The sequence below is a fragment of the Chenopodium album genome, chromosome 16 (assembly GCF_948465745.1).
Source record: "Chenopodium album chromosome 16, dcCheAlbu1.1, whole genome shotgun sequence".
In the NCBI taxonomy this organism is placed as follows: Eukaryota; Viridiplantae; Streptophyta; class Magnoliopsida; order Caryophyllales; family Amaranthaceae; genus Chenopodium; species Chenopodium album.
In genome coordinates, this window is record NC_137849.1 from 39223289 (window position 1) to 39236621 (window position 13333).

Consider the following 13333-nt stretch of genomic DNA (forward strand, 5'->3'; position numbering starts at 1 on the left):
CTGAGTACTGATAACATACAATCAACATTAGATATAATTCATTACAGGACAATAAAATCTCCAGTCAGATCAGCAATTCAGCATACTTCTTGAGCATAACCAAGTAGTTCAAGAGCCGAGCTTAAAGTCCTCTTCGGCGCTTCTGGCTAGGATAAGGCGTACACAAGCTTTTTAGCTCTTCCAATTTTTCCTCAAACTCAGAAGCTCCGGCATGTTCAGAGTTCCCCTCCAGCCACTGTAATATCTGCTCGACAGCATCTTTCATCTTCACCTCATCATCTCCAATCTCCGTATTACTGTGATCATTAAATACTTCACACATTATGTTGGCATAGCTCTCTAAAGCATTCTTAGCTTTCACCCTCTTCCTTTGTTCCTCATCTTGAGCCTTGTATATTTTAGCCTCATGCACCATCCTCTCTATCTCCTCCTTTTGAAGCCGCCCCTGGTGGTTCGTGATGGTGATTTGGTTCTTTCTTAAAGATCTTGTTTCCTTTGCAGACACTTTAAGAATGCCATTGACATCAATTTCAAAACACATATCAAAAACAATTTCACCTTCGCGTGCAAGAGGTAAACCATAGATACTAAACTTGCCCAGGAAATGGTTATCCTCAGCAATAGGCCTCTCACCCTCATACAGGCAGAAATCAACACATTTCTGATTGTCTTCCACAGTATAACGAGTGGTTTTCATCTTGACGGGAATACATGTATTCCTTCGTATTATAACATGCATGTCACCACTAACGTCCTTTATACCAAGAGATAAAGGTGTGACGTCTACTAGAACTATTGATGATGATATAGCTTATGCCACGTCAGATGATGACTAGATAATAGTTTGTTAGAGATATTTTGTTATAACAGATTCCTTCTGATGTAATAATTAGTTAGTGCAGGTTGTTATAACTGCCTAGACTATATATAGCTGTATCCTCTCTTCTGATCACTTACTTGATCATTCAACAATAATTTCCTCTTCTTCTCCTCTACATTTTTCTCTCAATCAAACTATGATCAAACAATGATTCTTCATCACTGTAACTTCAATATGGTATCAGAGCAGGAATTTCTTGAAGATTTGTGAAGATTCTGCGATGTTTTACAGTGATTTCAGTAAGTTTTTGGCCTGAATTCTTCCGCATTATTCCTAAATTTGTGATAATCAGCGTATTTTCATCGATAATTCATCGATTTTTATCGCTATTCTTGTTTCAAATTTCTGCGGATTTAATCAAAATCTTGAGAGTTTGAACAAATTCTTTGATAATATCATTGTTTCGATCGTTCGATTTTGTCTGCATTTCAATTTTCAGTTCAATTTTTGATTGAAAATGGCAGCAAATTCAATTCCAGTAACATCTGATCCTACTTCACCTTATTACATCAATCCTTCTGAAAATACTGCGTTACCTATTGTTTCTGAGAAGTTTTCTGGTGAAGGATATGGAGAATGGAAAAGAAGTATGATGATAGCCTTAGCTACTAAGAATAAGCTAGGGTTTGTGGATGGTACTTTTCCAAAACCTTCTGAATCTGATTCTAATTGTGCTGCTTGGAAACGTTGTGATGCTATCATCATTTCGTATATTTTAAGGTCTCTTGAGAATTCTATTGCTAGAAGTGTTCTGTTTTTGACTACTTCTCAAGAAATTTGGAAAGATCTTGAAGAAAGATTTTCACAAACTTCTGGACCTCAGTTGTATTCACTACAACAGTCTTTGACAGATCTGAAACAAGGTTCAGATACTTCTATTACAGAGTTTTTTACTCAGATCAAGGCAATATGGGATCAGATTAATCAAATGAATCCTCTGCCTTCCTGTACTAGTTCTGGTTGTACTTGTACTCAGATTTTTCTAAAACAACAGCAAGAAGAAAGACTTGTGCAGCTGTTGATGAAGCTTGACAATAAGTTCACAGCTGTAAGAACAAACATCTTGATGATGCAGCCCTTGCCAACGATTTCTATGGCTTACAAGTTACTGGTTCAAGAAGAGAAGCAAAGACAAGCTAGTTTGGTTGATGAGGAGATAAATAATAGATCTATGGTTTTTGCTGCGGATTATAAGAAGAATTACAGGAACTATTCTCAAGGTTCCAGAATGATTTTTCAGTCAAGAGTTCCAGAAAGGTTTTGGGGAGAATGTTTGTTGACTGCTACACATGTGATAAATAGAATGCCTCTGAGTTCTGTACAGTTTGTTTCTCCATATGAGTTGCTGAATGGAAAGAAGCCAGACTTAGGGCATTTAAAGGTTTTTGGTTGCTTGTGCTATGTATCTACTTTGAAAATGGGTAGAACAAAGTTTGATACAAGATCTTCACCATGTGTTCTGTTAGGTTATCCACCAGATCAAAAGGCTTATAAAGTCTTTGATCTGGAATCCAAAAGAGTGCTTATTTCCAGGGATATCATTTTCTATGAGAAACATTTACCCTACCATTTTGAAACACAAGATAAACCCACAAAATATCCAATTTTCTTACCAGTTCATACTCCTTTTGACCTAGACACAACATATACAATTCCTGAACCTTTTCAGTTTGATTCTGAAATTGTACAACCTGAACCATTTCATGAAAATGATGTTCGATCTATACCTATGTCTAAACCTACCTCTATTTCCTTACCTCAAATTCAACAAGAAGTTGTTGTTCCAAACACATCTCAATCTGCAGAATTGAGACAGTCAAGCAGACCTAGAAAAAGACCTAGTTACCTGGATAAATATGTTTGTGTAACAGACACAATAAGTACTCACTGGTGTAATATTGTTGAGTTTGATGTGCTGCCTTCTCCTATGAAAGTTTTGATCAACAAGACTGTTGTAATTTCAGAACCAGCAAGCTATTTAGAAGCTTCTCAGGATGCAGGTTGGGTTGAAGCTATGAAAAAGGAGCTGGATGCTCTGGCTCAGAATGGAACTTGGGATCTAGTGTCTTTACCCAAGGGTAAGAAACCCATTGGTTGCAAATGGGTGTATAAAGTGAAGTTAAAAGTTGATGGGAGTATAGAGAGATTGAAAGCAAGGTTGGTTGCTCAAGGATATACTCAGAAATATGGGGTGGATTACCTAGAAACTTTCTCACCTATTGTAAAAATGGCAACTGTGAGGTGTCTACTTGCTGTAGCTGCTTGCAGAAAGTGGAATTTGTATCAGCTGGACATTAACAATGCATTTTTGCATGGGGATCTCACTGAAGAAGTGTATATGAGAGTTCCTCAAGGTGTTGCAAATGCTGAAAATAAGGTTTGCAAACTCAATAAATCACTGTATGGCTTGAAACAAGCCTCAAGACAGTGGTTTGCCAAGCTGAATTCAGAGTTACAGAAGATGGGTTATGAACAATCAAAGAATGATTATTCATTGTTCATTAAAAGGCTTAATGGTATGATCACTTTTGCTGTAGTGTATGTGGATGATATAATAGTAACTGGTACTGATGAGGCAGAAATTAAATGGTTCAAGGATCATTTGCATGATGTGTTCAGTATAAAGGATCTGGGATTCTTGAATTATTTTTTGGGTATTGAAATCAGTCATTTACAAGCTGGAATAGTGATGACACAAAAGAAGTTTACAAAGGAGCTGTTGCTAGAATGCAATATGGATGTTTCAAAGTCTGCAAAGACTCCTTTACCAGCAAATCTGAAGTTACTTGCAGAAGAAGGAGAACTGTACTCAGATCCACAACATTACAGAAAGATTGTTGGGAAATTAAATTTTCTTTCACATACAAGACCTGATTTGGCCTTCTCAGTTCAGACCTTAAGTCAGTTTATGCAGAAGCCAAGACTACAACATGTAAAAGCTTTACAGCATGTATTGAGATACATAGCTCACACTTTGGGTCAGGGAATTATTCTTTATGCTACTGATCAGCTCAGCCTGACAGCATATTCTGACTCAGATTGGGCTGCTTGTCCCAACACAAGGAGATCTGTGACAGGTTATGTTCTATTGTTGGGGAAATCTCCAGTTTCTTGGAAATCAAAGAAACAGCCCACTATTTCAAAAAGTTCAAGTGAGGCTGAATACAGAGCAATGGCAGCTGCATCTTCTGAAACTACTTGGTTGGTAAGGTTGCTTACAGAGATGAATGTCCTGCATTTGAAGCCTGTAGCTTTACATTGTGACAACCAGAGTGCTATACACATTGGGAAGAACCCTGTCTTCCATGAACGCACTAAACACATAGAGCTTGATTGTCATTTCACCAGGGAAAAGGTGTTGGAAGGTTTGATTGTGTTGACTTATACTCCTACAGCAGAACAGCTAGCTGATATTATGACTAAGGCCTTGAGTTCTTTCCAGCACAACAAGCTCATGTCCAAGCTAGGAATGTATTCTGATACAGTTCCTAGCTTGAGGGGGGATATTGATGATGATATAGCTTATGCCACGTCAGATGATGACTAGATAATAGTTTGTTAGAGATATTTTGTTATAACAGATTCCTTCTGATGTAATAATTAGTTAGTGCAGGTTGTTATAACTGCCTAGACTATATATAGCTGTATCCTCTCTTCTGATCACTTACTTGATCATTCAACAATAATTTCCTCTTCTTCTCCTCTACATTTTTCTCTCAATCAAACTATGATCAAACAATGATTCTTCATCACTGTAACTTCAATAAGAACAATAGAGTTTTTCAGATCATCAACTCCAATTAAGTTAGCACCATGGACTGCAGCACCATAAGCAACAGCCTCGTCTGGATTTATGCTTTTGCTAAGCTCCTTTCCATCGAAGTATTCTTGCAACAATTGCTGAACTTTAGGAATTCGGGTTGACCCTCCCACAAGGACCACATCATGAACATACTGCTTTTCTAACTTGGCATCTACTAAACATTTTTCAACGGTATCCACACAATTCCTAAACAAATCCATGTTTAGCCTCTCAAAACGAGCACGAGTAATGGTTGATGTAAAATCAATGCCTTCAAAAAGACAATCAATGGAAACCACTGTCTCAGAAGTTGAGGAAAGTACCCTTTTGGCTCTCTCCGAAGCAGCTCTCAACCTTCCAAGAGCCCTTGGATTATCACTAAGGTCTATTTTGTGCTTCTTCTTAAATTCATTTACCAGATTACCAACCATTCTGCTGTCAAAGTCCCCTCCGCCAAGGTGGGTGTCTCCACTTATTGCTTTGACTATAAATTCCTCCTTTTCTATGCCTACTAAAGAAACATCAAATGTCCCACCACCCAAGTCAAAGATTAAAACATTTTTTGCAGGAGCATCAATACTTATAGCCTTTGTGTCAATACCATAAGCAATGGCAGCAGCTGTTGGCTCATTAATGATACGGACAACATTGAGTCCTGCAATGGTTCCGGCATCTTTAGTTGCCTGACGCTGGGAGTCATTGAAATATGCAGGAACTGTGACAACAGCGTTCTTTACTGTGGTGCCAAGGAAAGCCTCTGCAGTATCTTTCATCTTCAGAAGGACCATTGAAGATATCTCTTCAGGTGTGAATCGTTTCTCTTCACCTCTATAGGTGACTTGAATCATTACAGGCTTATCTCCTTTTCCTGATTTGGCACCATCTACAACCTTAAATGGCCACAATCTAATGTCATTTTGTACACTTTCATCATTGAATCTTCTACCAATAAGCCTCTTTACATCTATCATTGACAAGCATGCAGGGAAAGTTGTTAGAACTTAGTAGAGTCGAAAATACTATAAAAAAGAAAAAAGATTGATTGTAAAAATCCAACATTATATATTAAATGCTACTTAAAAGAGATTCCAACATTAATATAAAAATGAAACTAAAAATAAGGTACAGAGTAGTTATTTTATTACTACCAAAGATGAAGGTTGACATAAAATTATTCTAGCCCTTAAATTTGTTGCGTGGTCATGAAATTTGAAGCTGATGGAAATTTTCATATTTTAGATATCCCCAACATCCATTTCCTTACATATATTTTGCAAATAATATCAAATAAAATGTATGGAATACATAACTTATGAATTTAAATTTGAAATATGATAAATTTTATGTTTTACTTAAGCTGAGCCACAAGTAATTAAAGGTTTTCACAATTTTAGGGGCCGAGATGTGAAGAGCTTAAGGCACACTTAATAACCAAAGAGAAAATGTGAACTGATTTTACAAAAAGTTTCAATGGGAAAAGGCCTGGGACAAACCATTCAAACAGGTAAAAGCATCATACAAAACAATTTTTTGGATTGAAAACAATTTCATCATCTCATACAATCTTACAAGTTCTAGCTTCCTATACACCGTAGCTAAAGGGGTAAGGGGATTGAAAACGAAACAAGTCCTAATTCTATACCTTATATGAATCTCATCACATAAAGACATTTAAAAAAATAAAACCCTGTTTTTTGGAAGATCGATTATAACTCAAAGATATCCACAATAATATCAGTACCCAATCAATATCTATAATTAAGGAAACAATCTCCCAAAATATATATCTTAATAGTCTTAACAAGATAGAGTAAGAATTGTACCAAAGACGGTGTTAATGGGGTTCAAGGATGCTTGATTCTTGGCAGCTTCACCAGTAAGACGGCTGGAGTCAGTGAAAGCAACCCAAGATGGTGTCGTACGATTACCCTGATCGTTTGTTATGATTTCAACACGATCATGGCGCCAAACGGCAACACAAGAGTAAGTAGTACCAAGATCGATTCCGATCACCGGCCATTCTCCTACTGTTTCTCCCATTAGCTCCAAATACAGTAACTACGCAGATAATGGAGGGAAAAAAGTTGAATAATTTTTGAAATTCAGAGTTCCTAACATAGTATTAGTTGCCAATTTATAACAGGATGTTAGCATTGCAAAATGACGTTGAAATCTGCCGTAAAAAATTAAACTTTTGGCAAAAAATAAATCAAAAATCAAAACCCTAAGCAGTAACTAACAAACAAAAAAAATACTTCGTAGAATTCAACAATAAAAAATGATGTATAATTAAGAAGAAGTCAGATAAACAACATACGAGTACTATTTTGCAAAAAATAAACTTTTGTCTGAAAATTCAAAAAAAAAGCATAACCCTGAAGTCCTGAACCTAAACTAAGCAAGTAAGCAGTTAAACAAACAAATAAAATGAGCTATGACAAATAATGTATACTTCGTAGAAAGCAATTAGATAAACAACATACTTTATGTGCTGAATTTGCCTGCAAAGTTTTATCTTTGGCTTAATTCCAAGTTAAGGAAGTTAGGAAGATGAAGAAGACCACAAATATACTCTGGTTTTTTTCTTTTAGGAAACAAACACTCTGGCTTCTAAAGGAAGATATAAACAGTGAAGTAACATGATAGTACATGAATTAGCACCAAAATGAGTTTATTCTTTGTCCAAGTGTCCAACAGACTCTCACGACGTCGTTTGACTTTTAGTTACTCATGTCAAAGACTCAAAAATTAAAGACTCAAAAATTCAATCATATTCAACATTTGCCTTTAAAAAAAATACAGTACTTCGTAACAAATAATAACGGCAATCAAGTTAAGGGATTAGCTTTTTAAGAGTTACTTCCTCATGTTTATAGGTGCCTCAATTTAATTGACACATTTTACTCTCCTTTCCTCAAAGTTTTATGAGTATTATTTTGGCATAGATTGTTATGATTTAATAATGCTGTCGGCCTAATATTTCCTCAAAAAAAAAAAAAAAAAATACTATCTTTTTTTTTCAAAATTATATTTTTATCTTACGTACTTAACATTAAAAATTTAAAATTGATTGAATTGATGTATGTAAATAAAGGAAAAATTAAAATGAGATACTTAAAAAAGTCAAAATAAAACACTTAAAAAAGTACTCCGTACTAGTAAAAAACATGGGAGGAAGTAATTAATTTTTAAAAATTTGACTTTAATCTATAGTCCTTAAACTGTAAATAATTTCTTAGATGAAAAGTCCTAAAAGCTAATCCCTGAAATAAACAAAGGCAATACTTTGTACCTTATTTTAATACAGAATTAATAACTGAATATTCTTTAATAATGCAGTTTTTCTTTTCTATAGTGTTATACTCTATTTTTTTGGCAAAGCAACCTACATTATAATATTTTTTTTTTCTCTTCGCTCATGATCCTCACTCTAACACTAGAATACTGACTAAGGTCCTGTTCTTTTGAGCTTTTGGGCAGAGCAGTTACTACTGTCGCATATTTTATTGCCACATGTGCGCCATGTATCATCCTATGTATATCATTTTTTTCTCACTGCATTGAATTCTATAGTAATGTGTAGTTAATTAATATTACTCTATAACTTTAATTCTCTAAATAATATTTAATTTTCATGAAAAACTTTTCATATGTATAACCTCCATATTTAAATTTGACATGTATATATTTTAAATATATATATTAATAAAACATAATATAGATTATTATATTTTTCATCACTCACTTGATTATAATCTGTATTGTTTAACATTAACCGTTTTAATTAATTTTGATCAAACTTAATTATAAAATACGATGTATCGGGGCATCGTCCGGGCCAATAACTAGTTTTGTAGTTCAAATAGCATAAACACAATTTAATCTACACCAGTACTTCAAAGTTCAAATCAAATAAGTTTCCATGTGAAAAAAAATTAAATTAAATAAGTTTCCAAGTAAAACAAATAAAAAAGAAACAAACATTTTTTCTACGTGCAATAGCTAGTATGTCTTTGAAGGAAGATGTTGACAAACATTTTCCAGCTCCTCCAACTTCTCCTCAAACTTGGAAGCCTCAGTAGCATCGGCATTCAATTCAAGCCATTGCATTGTTTGCTCGATCGCCTTTATAACATCTTTTAGCTTCCTATCACTGTCATTCTCAATTATTCCCTAATCAGAAACTGTTTCCCACATGGAGTTAGAATAATTCTCAAGTGCATTCTTAGCTTTTATCATCTTCCTGTATTCATCATCTTGAGCCTTGTATATTTCCGCCTCTTGTATCATCCTCTCTATGTCATCTTTTGAAAGCCGCCCTTGGTGATTGAGAATAGTGATTTGGTTTTTCTTTCTTGTGTTGTTTCTACTGCTGAAACAGTCAGTATGCCATCAATGTCAATATCAAAACACACATCAAACTCGATGTCACCTTTTGGTGCTGCAGGAAAGCCGGAAATTCTACACTTGCCCAGCAAATTGTTGTCTGCAGCAATGGATCTCTCGCCCTCATAAATGTAGAATGTGGCGGCTGTCTGATTGTCATTATTAGTTTTCCATACCAGATTAATCCTTGCTGGAATGGTTGTATTCCTCGGAAGAAAGACTGAAATCTCCCCTGATTTATCCTCTAGACCAAGTGATAAAGGTGTGACATCCACAAGTACGATATTCTTATTGCTTTTACCAACCCCACTCAACACAGCAGCATGGACTGCTGCACCATAAGCAACAACCTCATCTGGGTTCATGCTTCTGCAGAGCTCCTTTCCATCAAAGAAGTTCTGCAACAACTACTGAACCTTTGGAATTCGAGTTGATCCACCAACAAGAACAACATCATGAACTTCAATTTTTTCTATCTTGGCATCACTTAAGCACTTTTCAACAGTGTCCACACAATTCCTAAATAAATCAATATTCAACTTCTCAAAACGAGCACTAGTTATGATTGATGTGAAATCAATCCCCTCATAAAGGCAATCAAATTCAACAGTAGTTTGAGAAGTTGACGAAAGCACCCGTTTAGCTCTCTCTGAAGCAGCCTTCAATCTCCCAAGAGCCTTAGAATTCCCACTAATGTCTTTTTTGTGCTTCTTCTTAAACTCCTCCAAGAAACTACTTACCATTCTGTTGTCAAAGTCCACCCCGCCGAGGTGCGTCTCTCCACTTATTGCTTTGACTTTGAACTGTCCCTTCTCAATGGCTACCACCGAAACATCAAATGTCCCACCACCAAGGTCAAAAACTAAAATGTTTTTCGCAGCAGTGTTGCCACTAGTAGCCTTGGTGTCAAGACCATAGGCCATGGCAGCAGCCGTTGGCTCATTGATAACACGAACAACATTGAGCCCTGCAATTGTTCCGGCATCTTTAGTTGCCTGACGTTGTGAATCATTGAAGTATGCTGGAACAGTCACAACAGCGTTCTTTACTGTCTTTCCAAGGAAAGCCTCTGCAGTATCTTTCATTTTCATAAGAACCCTTGAAGATATCTCCTCGGGAGTAAATCTCTTCTCCTCACCCCTAAAGGAGACTGAAATCATTGGCTTATCTTCTTTTCCAAAATCAGTACCATCTATAACATTAAATGGCCACAATCTCACGTCATTTTGTACAGATTCATCACTGAATCTTCTACCGATAAGCCTTTTTGCATCTGTCATTGATTAGCACACAGGGGAGGTGGTTATAATTTAGCAGTGTAGAAAATGTAACATGATAATTAATTGATTGAAAAAGCTTATACAATACGGAGTAATATATACTGCAACCTTGGGAAGATTCAAAAATTAATATAGGATGAAACTAAACAATAGATGTTCTTGTTATTATTACCAAAAGAGAAGTTTGACATGAATTAATCTTTTAACTCTATAAATCTCTCAAGTATTCTTATATATCTCAGGTTATAGACATTCACGTTTTCGTACTCAAATATATCTTCGAAATCAGTAAAACACATTAATACATATACTGTAGCACAATACAAGGAATACTTCATCAACTTTGACAATTTAATATAAGGAGTGCATGTAATAATTGTAGCCAGATTGATAACAACGAAAGAACTTCATCATTTTGTTTAATTATACAAGTACCAAGTTCCTATATTGGCTATATATACACTTGATTTTATCTAAAGGGGCAAAAGGCCAGAAAAGTCTTGTTTCTAAACTCATTATATTACCTCACAAGACTCACAACTAAGTAACAATAACATCTACTCCCTCATCCCTAATAAAGCAAGCAAATAAAACAAGCTAAAGCAGGGAGGGATAGAGTAAGAAACGTACCAAAGACGGTGTTAATGGGGTTCAAGGCTGCTTGATTCTTAGCAGCTTCACCAATAAGGCGGCCGGAGTCGGTGAAAGCAACCCAAGACGGTGTCGTACGATTACCCTGATCGTTTGTTATGATTTCAACACGATCATGACGCCAAACAGCAACACATGAGTATGTTGTACCACGATCAATTCCAATCACCGGCAATTCTCCAACTTTTTCTCCCATTTACAAAGACAGACCCAAAACCAGTAACTACACAGAGAAAAGAGCGGGGAAAAAGGCTTTAATACCTTTATAGTAGGATGTTAACATTGCAAAATTAAGCTGAATTTTGCTAAAAATTGAACTATAGGCAAAATTAAAAATTAATAACTCTAACCCTAACTAAGCAGCTACTAACAAACAAACACATAAATTGAAGGATTGAACTATGCCAAATGATGTATAGAAAGCAATTAGATAAACAACATACAATTTGCAAAAATTAAACTTTTGGCAAGGAAAAAATTCATAACCCTAAACCCTAACTAAGAAGTTATTACTTAGTAACAAACATATAAAATTGAAGTATGACAAATGATTTATTGTCAAGAATGTGTATTCTTAGTTTGTATTGATTGTTAATTCGTTATATATATACAACCTAAGCCAAGGGCCTAAACTTAGCCCGTTAAACTAAATACAATAAATTATATACGGGCTTAACACCCCCCCTCAAGTTGGAGCATGCAAATCACAAATGCCCAACTTGCCAAGTAAATACAAAAATTGTTGCTTGCTCAATGCCTTAGTGAAAATGTCCGCTAATTGATCCGTGGTCTTCACATACGATGGTCTAATAATACCGTCTTGAATTGCATCCCGAACATAATGACAATCAACCTCTATATGCTTAGTACGCTCATGAAAGACCGGATTCTGCGCAATATACAACGCAGACTGACTATCACAAAATAAACTCATCGCTTGCGGATGCGAGACTCCTAAACTGTCAAGAAGAGCCTTCAACCATTTCAACTCGTCAGTGGCCTTAGACATCGTACGGTACTCAGATTCTGCAGAAGATTTAGCAACGGTATCCTGCTTCAATTCTTAGTCTTCCAAGAAATAAGAGAATTGCCAAGAAACACCAAATAACCTGTAATCGATCGTCTCGTAAGAGGGCAACTAGCCCAATCCGCGTCACACCAACCTGTCAACTGTAAGTCACAATCTGAGCGCAATAGAATTCCCTGACCTGGACAACCCTTCAAGTAGCGCACCGTTCGTAGAGCGGCCTCCCAATGATCATGACGGGGTTGATGCATAAATTGGGACAGAATATGGACTGTGTATGCCAAATCAGGTCTAGTAAAAGACAAATAGATCAAACGACCAACAAGACGCCGATACATCTCGGGGTCATCAATAAAAGGGGCCTCTGATTTTGCCAGAGTATGGTTTTGCTCAATAGAAGTACCTGCCGGGCGTGCCCCTAATAATCCGGACTCTGCAATAATATCAAGAGTGTATTTCCGTTGGCACAAGAATATGCCTTCCGGACTACGAGCAACCTCAATACCCAGAAAATATTTCAACACACTCAAATCTTTCATATGAAAGCAATCACTCAAATACACCTTAAAAGCAGAAATCACAGAAGTAGAATTGCCAGAAATCAATAAATCATCAACATACACCAGAACACTAAGATGGACATTCCCTTGATTCAGAGTAAATAGAGAATAATCAGAGTACGACTGTGTAAAGCCATACCTTTTGAGTGAACCGGCTAGTTTGGCAAACCAACAACGAGGTGCCTGACGTAGACCATAGAGTGACTTTTGAAGACGAAATACCATTCCTGGTTTGCTACAATGAAACCCGGGAGGTGGCTTCATGTATACCTCCTCATCAAGGTCACCATGGAGAAAAGCATTATGAACGTCCATTTGATGCAATTCCCAGTTCTTTGCAGCAGCTACAGCTAAGAAAGTCCGAACTGTGACCATTTTAGCCACGGGAGCGAACGTCTCATTATAGTCAATGCCTTCAACCTGATGGTTACCAAATATGACAAGACGAACCTTGAATCGTTCAACAGTGCCATCAGAATTATACTTGATTTTATAAACCCATCTGCAACCAAGAGCCTTCTTCCCTGGTGGTAACACTTCCATTACCCAAGTCTGATTATCTTCCAATGCTGTAATCTCTTTTTGCATTGCATCTCGCCACCCTGCATCTGTCATAGCCTCTTTGAAATTACGGGGCTCAGTGCCTGCAATTACAGCTACAAGAAATATACGGTGTCGCATGGAAAAATTGTCACAATTCACATAACGTGCTATAGGATAAGGAGTACCTGAGGAGCATGGAGTAGG

At 36.4% G+C, this 13333-nt stretch overlaps 1 protein-coding gene and 1 pseudogene across 1 annotated transcript; both read right to left on the minus strand.

Moving 5' to 3' along the window:
* Window positions 1-121: 121 nt before the first annotated feature.
* Window positions 122-6722, minus strand: LOC145584254 (heat shock cognate 70 kDa protein 2-like). The gene is made up of 4 exons (XM_081641139.1): window positions 6506-6722; window positions 4676-5646; window positions 2520-2556; window positions 122-786 (listed from the first exon to the last, which is right to left on the minus strand). The coding sequence occupies exons 1-4, from the start codon at window positions 6720-6722 to the stop codon at window positions 122-124; spliced, it is 1890 nt and encodes a 629-aa protein (XP_081497265.1).
* Window positions 6723-8684: 1962 nt separating this feature from the next.
* On the minus strand, window positions 8685-11195 carry LOC145584255 (heat shock cognate 70 kDa protein-like; annotated as a pseudogene).
* Between the last annotated feature and the right edge of the window lie 2138 nt (window positions 11196-13333).